At 42.9% G+C, this 17,629-nt stretch overlaps 1 protein-coding gene across 1 annotated transcript in view; it reads right to left on the bottom strand.

Annotated features, from left to right (window-relative positions):
• Positions 1–3,751: 3,751 nt before the first annotated feature.
• Positions 3,752–17,629, bottom strand: part of TMOD2 (tropomodulin 2) — a 58,439-nt gene continuing 44,561 nt past the window's right edge. The window contains exons 9-10 of the mRNA XM_002717767.6: positions 14,684–14,828; positions 3,752–11,482 (exon numbers count right to left, since the gene is read on the bottom strand). Coding sequence (XP_002717813.1) covers positions 11,448–11,482; positions 14,684–14,828 — 180 coding nt within the window. The 3' untranslated portion in view covers positions 3,752–11,447. The remainder of the gene's footprint in view (positions 11,483–14,683; positions 14,829–17,629) is intronic.

Raw genomic sequence — 17,629 nt, 5'->3', positions numbered from 1 at the left:
TAAAGGACAGAGTGTGGTCCTTGTTAGTTTTCAGGGCTTGCCTAGAGTGAAAGTGATTGATAAAACATACTCCAACTCAACAATGTATGACAAGCCCTGATTAGTGTTATCTTTGCATTTCCAGCCAGAGTAACTCATAAAGCACGTGTCACAATGAATCATCATACGCAAATTAATACCAGTGGCAATGTTCTTGTTATCAAAATGTCCCTTTAGGAAATAGTTTCCTTGGTATACATAAGCATTTTAAAAAATGTATATCCTAAAGGACAATTCAGAAAATGTAAGCTAAACATGCAAACTTAAAACTGAAAGGTAGGGATTTCATTCTGGGAGCTTGGAGCTGGTTAAATAGCAGAAGGTAGGAACCAGAGAAGACAAAAGCCAGGGCTGGGTGCACACAGCTTTAGAGAAAGGATTCAAGCAAATTCTTCAGCCTGCAATGTCCTTCCCCGTCATCCCACCTCTGCCTGGTAGAAGCCTCCTATTTCACTACCATTTCAAATACCCATTCCTCACTTAAACTTCGCTAACGCCATCATCTGGAATTAATGCTGCCTTTCTCATATTTTTCATACGGCATTATGCCTCCATCAGAGGTTCACTTACTGCACATTTCAGTTGAATACCAAAGGTGAAGAACTGAAATCACTCTTCATCTGAAGTCAAGGCTGATGATAATCACCACTATCAAAAAATGAGCTTCTGGGATACACATACCTAAAATTGTACCTCCAGATTTTAATTATAAGGTTAGCATTGTTGCTTAAAGTGTTAGTTCTAAAATTATGATGTTTAATACTGGAACAATAATTTCCCAGTGCTATCAGTTGTTAGATTCTCTCAGTCTAAACTTCAGCTCAGGTGAGTGGATGAACATGACCTTGTCCTAAATGGAGTTAACTAAGAATGAAACTCAGATTTTTATATGCTAAATACTAGATATATCAAATAGACCAGACAGAGCTATACTGTGATGTAACTACCACTTTTCCTACCTTGATGTATTTAAATTTTTATAAACATTTCTTGGCTTAAAAACAATATACTGTTCTTCCTAAGCTATCTAGTTAATACTCCCTTGATATATTTGTAGTAGTTGTCAACCTATGTCCCTACTGATCTACTTGCAAGTTCTTAATAATTGTTTGTCATTTTTTTAAACATAAAACTGTACACAGCAATCATTAAAGCATTTCACTCATCCAACAATTAATATACACTTATACTTTGATGGAATGTCAACAAATTAGACAGTCTTCACTCAAGTTTCATCAATAATACTGCTTGCATCTGAAAAGTGAATAATTGTATTAGATCATTGTTTTAACTAAAACAGCTGTCAGGAGCTTCTTTGGGAAAGAAAAGGCTTCATTCAATTTACAGTTTGGAGATTACAGTTCAGGAGTGGCTGACTCCATAGTTCAGTGCCTGAGGAGACTGGTCATGGCAGGTGCACAGGCACCATCACATGGTGAGCCCGGGAAGCAGGGAGACAGGGCCTGGACAAAACTGGAACTCCAAACAGTCAGCCTCTCCTGAGAACCACCCTCTGAGGGCCAATGACCACTAGGCCCACCTCCTAGTCACCACAATTAAATCAACGTCTCCACCCTTAATCCATCAACCATTCACACTAAGACATCAGAATTTAAACATCTGCATGAATTTTGAGGAGACGAGTCCTGCTGTACCCTAATATTGTATAATAACAAATTTAAATGATATACTTTGTATCTGTGACACTGTTGATTGGTACCACATAAGAATAACTTTTATGAACACATATCACCAACTAAGACAAACTTCAAAGATGGAAGAAGTAATATTAGATATTCCAAAAGCTTGGGCCCAAAATCAAGGCCAAGTAAATTTCTGGCTAAATAACAAGACTCTATCATCATATAAGACAGAGTTAGTAAAAAAAAAAAAAAAAAGTTAGTTTTAGGCAGTTTTAGTTTTAGTTTAGTGCACTTTCCACTTCTCATTCACCTAAGACTTTAGACAATGAAAACTCCAAAGGCCTCATCTACGCAGATAACAATTTTTATTTTATTCTGTTCCATCTTTTTTTTTTTTTTTTTTTTTTTTTTTTTTAGTTATTTTGTCCTTACTCTTGAGATTTCCTATCATTTTCTCCAAGTGACTCTGCACTGGCCCTGAGAGACCACTTGTTCATGTCCATGTGCTTACGAACCTCTCCAGTGGGTAATATACTCTTCAAAAATTTTGCTCAGGACTGCTAAGTCCAGTACTCTACAGTCTGTAGAATCCCCTCCCTTGCCACCATCACCCTTTTGAGTCCTGCACCTGCCTGATTTTCCTTCATTACCTCCTTTCTTAGGTGGGCTGGGTGCAAAGCATAGGACAACCTCACTCAACCACACAGACCTGTATGGTTCCTCCTGATGTCTTGGGATAGCTGGGCTAAAGGCTGTGGGCATCTGTTCATTTCCCCAACTAGAGGACGGGAAGTGGGTTGGTAGCCGGGGTAGATGGGAAATGGGCATCACTTCTTGTAGCCACAGAGAAAGGCTGAAGTATCAAATGGAAAGAGAGCAGGGTAGTCCATGCTGGAGTCAAATCTGACATGCCAGAGCTGAAAGTCAAGGAGCTGCTCCAGAAGCCAGACTGCCGAGGCCAAGGCATGGTGCCCAGACAGCAGAGCAAGCACAAACCAGCAGAGACTGGGGGAAGTGGGAGGGGCTGAGCTAAATGAGAGGGCAGGTCAGGAGTGAGCCTTGAGTCAGCTCTACCTTGCTTGTAATCAATTCTCGGAGTTAGGGGGGAGGTGGGGAGGCCTGTCTGCCCCAAGGGGATGCACAGTAGAGATTCAAAGATGGGCAAGATTCATTCGGTCCTGTTTAAATTATTGACACTGTCAGCAGAAAATAGAGAATGTTGTTGGCTTTATCATCCATGGATATTTATTTAGATTAAAATCTAGGATTCGAATTCCTAACCTTCTACAGTCAGGCACTGCTCTACATGTCTTACACATGATTCCCTGGAGTGGTACTACTGCAAAGTATTATTGTCATTGTCCCTATTTTACAGATGAAGAAACTGAGGCTAGGCAATTTGCATAAATTCCAAACAACTAATAGAGATGGAATTTGAACTGGCCAAGTGTGACCTCAGAGTGCATCCTTGTAACCCCTATTCACAGCAACCCCGTAGACTGAAAGGACGAATCCTGTAAACAAAATAATCCAAGGGAAGATGAGAGTCAGCAAACATAGAAATCAGGCCAAGGCCCTGTGCGCCTCTCAGACTTTACCATCAGCCTAAGTGATGAAATCCAGGCATCAGAAAGTTGGATCAAAGTTCAGCAGGAGGGCAGGAAATTTATTTTTCCTGCTTTTCTGGGGTCAAACCCTTACAATGCAACTTTATTATTTTTAGTATTCAGTGTTACAAATTCCCAGAATAGCTAAAAAACAGTAAGAATGTGAATCCAAAGTTGGTGTAAAAAAATTCAAGGTGAAATAGTTAACCCATTTGGGTTATGCGTTCCTATTCCCCTTTATTCTAACAAATGTTAACTGCTTTTTCAAACGTGTGCACTTTTATTTTGATAACAGGTTTTCATTTCTCCTTCTGGCTACTTGTGGTTGTCTACTTCTTCATCACAAAGCACTTCATAGCTCTTTCTGTAATAAACATTCATCTAGTACAACACCATGATACGACACATGTATTCTGAAGAGACACTGTCTAAAAATTAGCCAGATAAAACCAGCCTTTACCCTCACTTTGAAAGGAAAGTTTATTCATTCCCAGTGCTTTCTACATTTTCATTTGGAAGCATCATTCCAGATATAAATGAATACATTTTAACTTTGAAAGCAGAAAGAACCTGATTAATTAAAACTGTTTACATTTTACCTTAGCATTAGGTCAGGCAGATAATTCCAAAGTTTCAAAAATTGCATGTATTTGGGGCAGTTGGGATCCTTATTAATAATCAGGGTGAAATATTTCATACTTCATACATTTTGCTGTATCACACATTTACTTTGCACACAATGTTCAACTTCACATTTAAAAGGCAAATTAGTCATTAATTCCCTAATGAACCCAATACATTATCTAGCTTTGATCACAAGTTTCAAATGAAAAAGCAAACCATGTGGACATTTCAATAACTGCTTAGCCAAATAAATGTTGCCAATTTAAATTTAAATAGTTTACAAAAGCATTATTTCCTTTGTTCTGTTTAAAACAATACAGGTATACATTAAGTCACACATTACAGGCATCTGAACTGGTAAGATATTACAGATTGCTGGCATGCAAGTTATTTTACAATTTTAAATACAATGAAAAATGCCGCTTATTTATTTTCTTTGAATAAATGGAACAGAATTAAGATAAAGGTTAAATTAAAATATGAATATTATTCCATGTATATAGGTCTTTAAAAAAACAGTGGCAGAGATAAGAATGTTAGCTCAGAACAATTTCTTCCAACTAAAGATTGTCACTGGCAACATTTGGTGCTAAAATAAAATTTCCTCCAAAAGCACGTTTCCTAGCCCTCTCATTTCTCCATCTGGCCAGTTCCTACTTATCCACAGTTAGGTTAGCCATCAGAAGCTTTGGCTCTGGGCCAACCTCTGTCAGTTGCACAGTGCACTTCTGACTGGCTTCCATTACGCAGACAATATGAATTCAGAAACAGACACACACACATGTTAAATAGAAGCCTACAAAATCATGCTGCCTACAGGGATGTTTTTGCTATTTCTGCATGTTTTCCTTTCCTTCCCCACTGATTGTGAGGAGAAAGATGCATTCTAAAATATCTTTTCTGAAAAGGCTGCTCACACAGAACTATTCTGAAGATAGCAACGGCTAATGCACATTGGTCTCCTCCCCGTGAACAAAGCCTCCTGGAGAGAAACCAGCTGCGTTGGAGGCACTCCTCACCGTGGCCATGGCCTTGGAAACAACTGAGAATCACAGGGTGGTCAATTCTCAAGCTGGCAGGGATCTCAGAGAGCTGTTGACCCACTCCCCTTCTTCACTTAACGGATGAAATGAAGACAAGATCGCTGGAGAGACTTGTCCCAAGTCACATACAGCTGGCATCCAAATCAGAACTGTTTTCCAAAAATATCACACGGTGGTACATGGAGCACAACCCTTGTGAGGCTGGAGGACGACTAAATTCAAGCAACATTTATTAAGCACCCTGTTTTGTGTGTAAGGCACCTTACTAGATGGTATTGAAGATACAGATTGATGAGACATCGTCCCGGCCTCCGAGTGCTATCAAGGTCCTGGGAAGCCGTGCCCCGTACCTTTCTGAGCAGAAATAACACCGACCAGGGCTATGGTTGCTGGTGATAACAAGGCAACTGCCACCTGCAAAGAGCTCAACTTGCAACAGGGCCACACCGTCCCCTTCACGGTCAGCATTAGTGCTTGTTACGCAGCTGCTATGTATGAAAACTCTCCGAACTCCAAGGACAGTCTTTGCTCCAAGGCCTGCAGTCAAGCCTTCTGCCCCCAAGCCGGGTCAGAAGGGCAATAGTGCCTCAACCCCCCCACTCAATTCTTAATCACTGTTAGCTTTCCCCTGTGCAAGGATTCTCACCATTTCCAAAGCTACTATCCAAGTGACCCAGGAAAATACCCTACCATATCCATCACTGGTTCATAATGGCCACCGCCCCCATCAACCACCTCTGCTTCCTCTATGCCAAGGGTGAAAGGGTTCCAGTCCTCTGTGTCCTACCCATGCTTATTTCCCATACTGCACAAGACATGGAAGGTGTCAGTGTCGATCAGAATAACACAGGTTCAGGAGGCCACGGAAACATGAGTGAGCCGACAATAAAAAAATGATCTCCTACTTTTGTATAGCGCTTTCCAGTTTATACTGTGTTTTCAACCAATTATCTTGAGTATATTCTCATCATAACTCTGTGAGGTAGTTAGTGAAGATATTATTCCCATTTTATAGCTGAGGAACCTTGAGCTGAAGAGACCGAGTGGCTTGCCCAAAGTCAGCCAGCTAAGCAAGCATGGAGCCAAGTGTCCAGATTCTCGACTCCAGCTCCAGTGCTCTTTCCCCTAGATAGTCTATAATTGGCAGGCAATTGAATGAATTGCCCATGATCATATACCTGCTAAGTGTTGGTGATGGGATTAGGATTCAGTCTCCAAATCTGTTAGCATGGTGCCCGTTCACCATACCAACTAGCTAAGCCAATGTGCTCCGAATGACTACCATGGAAGGGATCTGTTATTGGATCTTGTTATTGGATTCTCCTTTTCTCTGTCTATGCATTCAGCCCTCTTCTTCATATCACTACTGTACCCCAAACTGGCATCCTAACTTTCAGTACATTCTTATTTCTAGACGGTACCCAGGGTCAGGTTATGAATTTAAAACTTGTACTTCCCCCTCCACCTACCCACTGATTATTCAATTATTGCTGTTATAGGCAAATGGGAAGTTGATAAGCTGAGCAGAGCTGGTTGTGACATTAAGTGAATTTAAACATTTAATTCCCATCCTCCTTCCTCACTCATTCAGCCCCTCCATTTTACCACTGAATCACAAAGTAAAACCCATTCTGATCTAGAGTTGGGGAATGAAGACAATGGATATATCTTTGAGGTTCTGGGTGCTTTTCTCTGGCCACTTTGTTCCAGGAGGACTGATCATGTGATTTCCTCCCAGTAGGCTCAGCCTGATGCTTCCAGATGCTCCCACCCCTTTCCTTGTGTGTCTCTCCATCCTTGGGCTTTGAGGATGGGGTGAGTAGTGGGGATGTTTGAGGAGGAGGTAAAAGCGGAATTACTAGTGCAACTCCGAGTGGGGATATTTCCTTAGTTCTCTGCTCGTTAGAATAGAAACAGCTGTTACAGCTGGAAGAGAGGAAAGAAACTTCAGGATCAAGACTTAAGATCTGACTCCAGAAACAGATCTACTGAGTGCAGGGAACAGACCTCAGAATCCAGCGCTCACACCCTCCTGGCCCTCACCCGTGTTGCTGATGCTCTAAAGCCTTGAGCCCAAGATGGTATCTGCTCTGCAAATGAGCATTCAGCCTACCCAACAAGACCCTAAAGCACGTGGACAATCAGATCCATCCAGAGTTCTTATGTTCCACTAGCTCCCTCACAGTGCCTACTTAGGAGAGGGCTGAGTATGCCACACATATGAAAAGGGAAATAGCTGCAAAGACTTTTGTCTGTCCCCAAGGGCTGTCTCAAACTGAAACCGGGCCAAGGTGTAACACTGGGTTAAGTCAGAGCGCCAGAAACGCTCTCATGGCAGTTATTCGGAACACACTGGTTTCCCTACGCTGGGGCCCTGCAAGGGCCATGTTTCTGCCAGGAAGAGAAGCAGCTGTTCTCGCGGGCTGGTGGGCCAGTCTTCCCTTAGGGAAGCACAGGCAGTGGGATGATTTCTGAGCGTTTATATGGTATTATAAAATGGATGGTGTGTTCTAAGATGGGTGAGTGACATGTGCCCCTCGGGGTCTTGATTCTAGCTGGGACCCGCAGCAGCTCTAAGAATGGCAAAGGAAGTGGGCCTGGGAGAGAGTGTCTCCCTTCAATCAGTGGTCCAGATGTAGCCAAATACGGCATGCCAGTATTTGGTGACTTTTATGTACAACGTATTTACATGCGATGCACCCTACAGAGATGGAAGGGAAGGGCTAAGTCATGTTACTGAGGATGGAATGTTACATACTTAGTACGTAGAGTTACATACTTAGGTAGATGCGAAGACTTAAGTGCTGGAACAATGGAATGATTTCTAGACTTCTAATATTTACGTCCTTAGAGTCATCCTCCACACAGTGGCGACATGTGATGGTTGGTGACATACACTGCAAACTCCAGGAAGTAATCTCAGACTGCCTGGGCCTGCAGCAACTCTACAAAGGGCAAGGGGAGCGGGGGTGGGAGAGCTCATCTCCCTTCATTCAGTTGTCCAGATGCAGCCAAATACCTGCATGGATATCTGACCACACACACACACACACACACACAACCACACGTGTATTTACATCATGCCCTCCAAAGATGGAAGGTAGGGACTTAATTGTGCTAAGGATGAAAGAGCTTCTTCTGCACACTTTAAGCAGATGGGGAGATGTGGTGCTGGGCTAATCATGATTTCTAGACTTCTAACATTTAACTCCTAAAAGCCTGCTTCTATGTGCTCACAAGTCCATGTGAGTGATTTTACACTCCAAGTGGACCTGCACAACTCTGAAAGGGGAAGAGAAGTAGGCCTTGGGTGAGATGATCTCCCTTCAATATCTTGGCTGCATAAAGCCAAATACTTTGACATAGTATCTGGCAAAACATGTACATATAATATGATGGGCAGTAAGGGACGAACAGACTAACCCATAGTCAGGAAAGTTTCCCCTAACACACATTGGGCCAATGTGGAGCTGAACGCCTCACCCAATTGAAGGACAGATAGGCTCCTCCCAGTTCCACCATTGTCTCATAAGTTACCTTCAATATGTGAACACTCACGGAAATGTTACCACTCAAGCTACTTTAAAAACACAGACATAATAAGATAATCCCCTCAGTAATAAATATTTGATTTCATAGACTCTTATATGTGTCCCAACTATTTTACAGTTTAAAAAAAAGTGCTATGTTTTTAATAGTGTCCCATAATCTTGCTTTAATACTCTCAACAACTGCATGCACAGAAGAAATAGCCAGGACTGAATTTTGTTTTTTTCCCTTGCTTTCTGCCAGGGGTTGCCAACAACAGCTCTAGCCCCTGACCCACCGCATGGTGGGCTGCAGGGAATACTCTGTAGGGTTCAGGGTTCCTTAGGGGTGACGGCAAGAAAGACAGTGAGTAGAAAGAAAAGGAAAAGGGCTCAGAGAGGCATGGTAGAGACTCAAAACTTAAATAGATCTGTAACAAGTCCAAAAAGACAGAACAGACACCTAAGAGAAATGGTTTTCCCTTTGGCAGTGGTCACCAACATGCATGTATACAAAAAGAAGGAGAGTACACATTTCACCTAGTGGTGTGTTCATGTTTGTTTATCAAGCAGCAATCTGGAGGGAAAGAAAAGCCCCAATTTGTAAGTTTCATAGCATTTATACTGCTAATCTCTGGTGTCAGTACTCCCACCACGGTCAATTTCAAGCTACAGACAAGAAGTTGGTGAACATGGAGCTGGAAGTGATGCACAGGGCAGACCATGGGAAGCATTTCCACCTCATGGCTACAATAGCTGCAAATAATCTAGAGTACAAAAATAGCACTATGTAGTATTTTTGAGTATTTATTACTTGTGCCCTTAATTATTTAATTGTAAGTGCATATCATTTAATTTTTAGGCTGTGTTGCACAACCAGTTTGCAAAATTCTTGAAAATGTAACAACTGGCAAAACCTGTATGAGTCAGCAATAATGCACCACACCTAAATGGGTGAGGGAAGGAAACAGGCTGAAAACTGTATTTACCATGCCCTTTAGATGGATAGGACGATGTAGTGGCAGACTGAGTATAAAAATTTTTTAAGGTTCCAAAAGTGTCAGAAAGTTCTGCTTACCATGCTCTCAAGAATGAAAACAAAAAATTTTCAAGAAAATAAAATGTGTCAAAGAACTTCAGACAGAGATGTGGGCACTTTTACTAAAGGTAAATGTCCAGTTTTATAAGGGCTATTCTAGATATACTCCAGATGCTTTATAAGCTAAAAAGAATAATATATCAATGATTTTCCCATTAGCTTATTTTACTGTTACCAATCAATCAGGAACACTCAGTTACTCAACCAGTTCTGCATTGGTCCTCCCTACTCTGGGCCAGCAAACTCTTTAGCTCCAAATGTCACTAACACAAAGAATACCACCTTTACAAGGTTCAAAATTACAGCAAAAAAGAGAAGAGAGAATGAGTTGGGAGGAAGCGAGGGGAGAAGGGAGGTAGGGAGGAAAGGATGACACAGATAGTGTCAGAGTGACATCAATGACATACTCAGCACTGAGTTATCAAAGACAGGTGAGCTCGAGCCAAAGGCTGCAATCATCCGTGTTCTTAATTTACCATTGCACTGTTGCACCACCACATTAAAGGATTCATGGGGGAGTGGATACAAATATATTTAGTCTAGTGGTTAAGATAGCCACATCCCACATCAGAACACCTGTGTTTGATTCTCAGCCTCAGATCCTGACTCCAAGTTCCTGTCCGCGCAGACCCTAGGAGGCAGCAGTGAGAGCTCAAGTATCTGGGTTCCTGTAACTCATGTGGGAGACCCAGATTGTGTTCCTGCATCCAGGCTCCAACCCCAGCCCAGCCACAACTGCTGCAGGTATCCGGGGAGTGAACCAGTGGATGGGAACTCTAGACTCAGCCTCTTAAAAAAACTTTTTTAGGGCTTACACATAATCTAATCATCTCAGTTGTACTTTCCCAGGCTTTGTCCTTGAGATGACAAACATCTGAGTAAGTGATAATCCACACTTTTTCCCAGACATTTGCAAATGTCTGGATGGATCATGTCAGGTGGACAGAAACGTCAATTAACCTGAATGTTCACATTTCATCCTGTGACCTTGTGACACTACAAGGTAATAAACACTTCTAAAGTTTGCCAAGTTAATGCAATTAGGTGTATCAAACAACCTTGATAAAGGTGCAATTATTACTGTTTAGGAATGTACTACTTTAAAATCTTCCCTCTTACTAAAATTTAAAAATTTCCTATCATATACAGAAGATCCAATTTATGCTGAACAGCCAGTAAACACGGGTGTGCTCATTCATTTTGCTATGGGTGAGTCTGGCTTGAAGCTATACTTGTGTGGTGACAAATATTTTACACATATTTGTAAAGTGTCAGAACACTGTCTTGCTGCACAAAGATGATGCCACTGATCAATCAGTGGGGCGTGTACATTTGGTGATTTTTCTGGAACTGAAGGAAAATTTGTGCTCAACTCGTCACATTTTTCTCACCCAAAAATTGGCAATACTAACTTCTCATGTGATCAGCAGAACACTTCTGATGTATTCAGCCTAACTCTAAGGTGTGCATGTAAACAGAGATAGGCCTCTATCGCAATCACAGCTACAAACACATATTATACACGAAATTCCTTTCAGTGATTGTAAAAAAAGTTCACGTAAGAAAGCAGGAAACCTTTTCAACGAAAGTGGTTAAAATCATTTTCCATCACTGTCACCCTCTCAGATCTGGATCAGTCCACAAGTACGAGTTGCCAGAGGTGCCCACGAGCAAACAAAACAATTGTATATATTTAAAAAAAATCCAAGATAAATAAGTAATGCTAAAAATAATAATAATTAGATTAGTTGTGTGGTAGCAGAAACAAATGACCTGTGATAGCAAGGTCCTGGTGGGCGTGGAGACGGCTTTCGTTTGTTTTTAAATGCCTGCCTTGGTGAAACCACACCTCTTCTTGCAGAAGTTTATCTTCGCTCTCCTTCAACTCTCTTCTTACGAACTAGGTAAGAAAGAAAGAAAGAAAAAAAAAGGCTGAAAAGACACATGGAAAGACAAGCAACCTTAATCACACAAAATAGTAATCCCACATACATGAAGACACATTTATATTAAATTTCAATACCCAACAAGGCAAGGCATGGAAACGATAAAACAATCCAGTGGCTGCTGGAATCTACACTGACGGCAAGGTGTGTGTGACTGGGAGCTCGTTAGGACGTTCCCCTTCTGTGGAGTAGATGGTCCAGACAGACCATGAAACCGTGACCTCCCAACTGTCCACAGCACGTCCTCTTAGCTCTTCGCATCTCAGTCATTACTGCTTTTAACCAACGTCCCAGGTTAACACAATCACAACCTCCTAATTCTGATTATGGCTTGAAAACCAGAAGGAGCTATAAACACAAGTTCAAAGTTTCCAAACCTCTTCTCAATAAAGTCTCCATGGTCCCGACTTGCAAGGAAGCTGTGATTCACAGGGTTCCCTTACACTGATTCCTAGTCTAGCAAGTTGCTCAGACGGCCTCTCCCGGTTTCTGCAACCCTCTTCTCCCCATCCCCCACCTGAAAGCGCTTCTGATGCCTAGGATGAGGCCTCTCAAACTTTCCTGGGTTTAGCAAAAAGGTGCCCTGGCTGTGGTCTTGCCCCAACTCTCTACTTTGCTATTTAAAAACAAATAGGGGCCAGCACCATGGCTCAGATTAATCCTCCACCTGCAGTGCCAGCATCCCATATGGGCACTGGTTCTAGTCCCGGCTGCTCCTCTTCTGATCCAGCTCTCTGCTGTGGCCCGGGAAGGCAGTGGAGGATGGCCCAAGTGCTTGGGGCCCTGCACCCACATGGGATACCAGGAAGAAGCATCTGGCTCCTGGCTTCAGATCGGTGCAGCTCCGGCCATTGCAGCCATTTAGGAAGTGAACCAATGGAAGGAAGACCTTTCTCTCTGCCTCTCCCTCTCACAGTTTGTAACTCTACTTGTCAAATAAATAAATAAATAATCTAAAATAAAAATAAAAAACATTTACGTATTTCTTATTTGAAATGCAAAACGACAGAGATACAGTGAGGCCTTTCATCCACTAGTTCACTCTCCAGCTAGGTCTGGGCAAAGCCGAAGCCGGGAGCCCAAACCTCAATCTGGGTCTCCCTTGTGGGTGGCAAGGACCCAAGTGCTTGGCCGTCATTTGCTGCTTCCCAGGGTGCACGTTAGCAGAAAGCTGGCATGGGAAGCAGAGCTGGGATCTGAAGCCATGCACTCGGGTAGGTCTGGGCTGCTCCAGCTGTGTCAAACACCTACCCCACTCTCCACTCTCAGTGCCCAGCCTGCTGCTGCCTAGGCTCTGGGAAATTAAGACACCAGCTGGTGCCCAGAGTTGCTGCTGTGGGGCTCAGAACTGCCTCTCCATTTCCTTCAAACCTCTCGTCTTGCATGTTTTCCTTTGGTCTCTCAGTTGTTCAGCATAGACTCCGTGCGCTTTCCCTAACTGCCTTCTGACCACTGCCTCCCCCTACCCCAAATCCCTCTTTGCTGGGCTGCCCCTCAGGCCCCCCCTGTACATCCCATGGGTAAGCACTGTTCTATGCTTGGCCAACCTCTTTTTTCTTTTTAAATTTGAGAGGCACAGAGATAAGAGAGAGCAAGACAGGGTGACATCAAGAGAGATGGAGAGAAACAGAGAGAGAAAGGGACAGGTTCCATTTGTTGATCCATATCCCCGAATGGCCACAATAGCTCCGCAGTGAGCCTGAAGCTAGCAGCTGGGGACTCAGCCCACATCTCTCACATATTATGGCAGCAGTCCCGTAATTTGAGCCATCACCACTGCCTCCCAGGCTCTGCATTAGCAGGAAGCTGGAGTTGGGAGCCAGGACCAGGTACTCAAAGCCAGGTACTCTGATGTAGGACACTAGCATCTTAACTGCTAGGCCAAATGTCCATTCCCCAGCTGCCCTCTTGATGCTACACACAGCACCCTGGCTGGGCTTCAAGGGTTCTGGCTAAGTGTGGCTGGCAGGGAAGTGGACATTAACTTTGATTTGCTCCTCCCTGCTCTCTGTTTGTACTTTAGCATCTATCCTGTCCACTATCTGAATCCTCACTGAGGCCAGCACCATCTTGCAACTCTTTGCCAGGAACACCTTGCTCAGTTCCTCTAAGGTTTGACACTCAAACTGGGGACTGTAGGGTGCCATTGGCTAAGTGACAGCTCGCCAAATGGACTGTGTGCTCCAGGTGATGGGCTGTCCCAAACCAAGATTCCCCAGCTGTTCTCTTCTCCTCATCACAACACAAGAGATGGCATAGATCCTCAGCAAAAAGTGACAATAAGAAGATGAAATACAGCTAACTGAATCAATTACTTCAGAGTGTACAACATAGTTCCATCAGTTTATTTCACATGTAAAGTACCAAAATGTCAGACAGGAGGCCTGTATTTAAACCTAAGCACTGGGGCCAGTGCTGTGGCGTAGCCGGTAAAGCAGCCGCCTGCAGTGCCAGCATTCCATATGAGCACCTGTTTGAGTCCCAGCTACTCCTCTTCCAATCCAGCTCTCTGCTATGGCCTGAGAAAGCAGTAGAAGATGGCCCAAGTCCTTGGGCCCCTGCACCCACATGTGAGATCCAGAAGTTCCTGGCTCCTGGCTTTGGATTGGTGCAGCTCCGGCGGTTGCGGCCAACTGGGAAGTGAACCGGTGGATGGAAGACCTCTCTCTCTCACTCTCTCTTTCTCTCTCTATCTCTCTGCCTCTCCATCTCTCTCTGTGTAACTCTTTCAAGTAAATAAATAAATCTCTAAAAATAAATAAATAAATAAACAAATCTAAGCACCAAAGCACAGTGAGAAGTCAAACGTAAGTAAAGTGATAATTTCAGTGTTTCTGTGTCTATCTTCTGGTGTGGACGACAGAGGACAATCTATACGTGAGGAGTAAGTCAAGGAGAAGCAACCATACCAAAAAAGGCAAGCGACAACCAAATGCTGGCTGGACATTTCTGACAGAATGCTACGATAACGCTTCAAACACTGTGAGGACACAAGGAAGGGCTCGCAGGACTTGGTAAGAAGGTGTCTTTGATGAAGAGCTAAGTGACACCACTGGGCCACGACTGGTGTCTGTCACACGCTGTATCTACAGAGAAGAAACAAACGCACAGCATGCTCTTGCAACGGCTCCCAGCACACGTCATGGCTGCATTACCCAAGTCGTTATTCTTGGTGATGGCAGCTGCCACCCTTGTCCGTGGCCCTTGCTTGGTAAACTGGTATCCAAACTTGAGGATCCTGGAATTCTCCTCCAGCATCTGGGCAATCTCCATCTCTACAGCAGTTCCCAGCTGCTGCCTCTGCTCGCAGGTGCACACACACAACAGGACGGCCAAGGGGGAAGAAACAACAGTTACTCACACAGGAAAGTGACATGGCTACGTGTTGGACAAAAGGGCCAAGAGGCCACCGTCTCAGAGACAGGCCGCATCATTCGAGAATTTTCTCCCATACTGTCATTTGAGTTCTCTTCTGTATCTAGAAACCAAATCCAACCCGCTAGCATCCTACACTGAAAAAATGCACTACGTCATTTATGTAGCACAGGGAGACTCCAGAAGAGAAATGAAAGCAGGACACCACTCGGTGTTTCTAATTCACCCGAGCATCCGTGGGGTCAACAAAGGGTGGAGCTGTCTTACGGCAATCAACTCCACGACTGAATTTTCTGTTCTGGGATCCACAACCATATCTGAAGGTCACCAACCAATGAGGTACTGTCCTGCATCAGAGTCTCCCTAGGAGGCCCTGAATGGCCTTTCTTGTGGTCTGAACCACACACATGGTCAGATGAGTTGGCAAACACGGAAGGGGGCACTGGGATGCAGAAAAACCCCAAGTTGTTCAAGTGAGTGGAATTTTGTTTGAGACACAGAATAATGAGAAAATAAAGAGCAGAACTTTTTTAAAAAATTAATCAGAGCATGTAAATATAGCAATTTAAGATTAGATTTAAGGGACATAATATATATTTTCATAATATAGTCAATGAACTTTTTCAATAAAAAGCACAGGATTATTTAGGAAAAAAGCAAACAAAAAAGGATGTGAAATATAAAAGCCCCTTCCCCACAATACTCTCAATCCCCATAGAGAAAGTCAGGTTGGTATGTGGTGTGTGGGCTTCTAAACATTTTCCATGCATTCATACACACATCCATAAGTGGATTATACCAGTACACTGTTCTGAAACACTTTTTACTTAACATCACAGGTATCCTTTCAAATACCTGGCAAATACATATTTACCTCATTCTGATAAAGAGCTACACAGCACTGCAATGACGGTGGGCATTTATCTAGCCAGGCCCTGCCGGCACTCACAGGCTGCATCCTGGAGGTATTTCGGCAGTGGGCCTACAGGGCAAATGGTAGCAGGCTCCAAGGCAAGCACAGTGCAGATTTTGATAATTACTGATTTACCCACAAAGATTATGATAATTTTTACTCCAGCTATGTGAATGTTAACAGTTTTCCTTACCTAGACAAATGAGATGTTACCAGTTTTTGTTCATCTTTGTCAACCTATTTGGTGAAAGTTGATATCTCATTTGCATTTATTTGCATATCTCAAATTATAAATGAGAACAATTAATTTCCTTTTGTATTCAATTTTTTTTCTTTTTTTGCTTATCAGTAAGTTTCTATATATTAGGAAATTAGCCCTTGGTCAAATGTGCTGAAAACACTTTGCTCAGTCTCTTTATTTTCTTTTTGATTATTATAGAGACTTTTAGATTTTTCATATGATAAAAGTAGTTGTTCTCCTTATTCATATGTACACTTAGGAAGCCTCTCTCCATTCCTCCTTATTTCTTTGATCTGTTTCATGATTTTAATGCTAACATCTGCATTTCAGCTGGAATTGATTTTGTCTAAGAATGAGGACACACACCTAACTATTTTCTGCTAAAATGCTAGCAAATTGCCCTACTTTTGCTTCATTCTTCTCTAATTTAAAATACTATTTCAGCAAAATTCTCAGGTGTATCCAGGTTTGTTTGGGGGACTCTCTTATTGCTTTGCCTGTTTATTTTTGGCTAGTCCTATGCAATTTAAGTGGGGAAAGTGTAAGTAGGAATAGATGAAGAAGAGTTTATGGAGGAGCTTTGCATGCCAGGAAAGTGTGAAAGCTTCACTCTTTGCTCTTTTTCTTGTCACCCAGCAATTTATCCAACAAGTCTCTTACCAAGAAATCAATACAATGTGACATTTCCAGTAAGACAGTAACAATTTGTGGGTTCCATAGTGTACAGATTAGCATGCTAAACCATGTGAATCTATGGGTGGGAGAGGCAAAAAAAAAAAAAAAAAAAAAAAGAAAGAAAGAAAGAAAGAGATCCTGTCCTCAAAGTTTCATGCAACTTCAGTTCCTGACACATTTTGGAACAGAGGGACTGTATCAAAGATGGGCACCTAAGCTGAAGCTAGGGCTGCCACAGCTATGGCTTGTGTCCCTGAAGTGGCCCAAAGTGATGTATTGAGTCCTGGGCTGGGGCAACTTGCAGTGTTAATGCAATGATCCAAAGTTAGCTCCACACTTACATTCCCAAGTATCTGAGTCCTTCTCCAAGTAGCTGGCTATTTATTTCCTCAGGAGCCTAAATTTTGCTCAGCACCATTTCTGATGCTTTGCCTTCAATAAAAGGTAAACCCAGACCTGTTCCTCCTTGATTTGGGTGTTCTATTTACATAGATGTCAACTGTAATTTCTTTAGGGGTTTCCTCTATGTTGTAGTGAATAGTGGGTGACATTTTGGCAGTATGATAAAACCTTCCCTTTTGTAAGGTTCAATGTATAATCCATTCATGTAATGTGGTATAGAAAAAGCCAAGACAGGGGTAGACTTCCATGGGAACTACTGAGGGCTTCCAGGCTTGGGCAGCAGTGCTGGCGGGGACTCTGGGGCCTCATCAAATCTGGAGGGTCTGGAGCAGCGAATTTCTTAGACAGCCCACAGACTTGCAGGGCGTGCTCCAAACAGTCACTCTGCCCGCCGTCCTCCCTACCACCCCTCGTGGGAATGCCTACACCACCAGCCGGCTTGCTCTCTCCTCATTCCATGTCTAGACCCCTCAGATCCCAGCACTGTGGCTAACG

The sequence above is a fragment of the Oryctolagus cuniculus genome, chromosome 12, assembly GCF_051225735.1.
Source record: "Oryctolagus cuniculus isolate XC-2025 breed Fujian yellow rabbit chromosome 12, ASM5122573v1, whole genome shotgun sequence".
Lineage (NCBI taxonomy): Eukaryota > Metazoa > Chordata > Mammalia > Lagomorpha > Leporidae > Oryctolagus > Oryctolagus cuniculus.
Note: the sequence above shows the minus strand (reverse complement) of the source record. Positions and strands in the feature narration are given on the sequence as shown.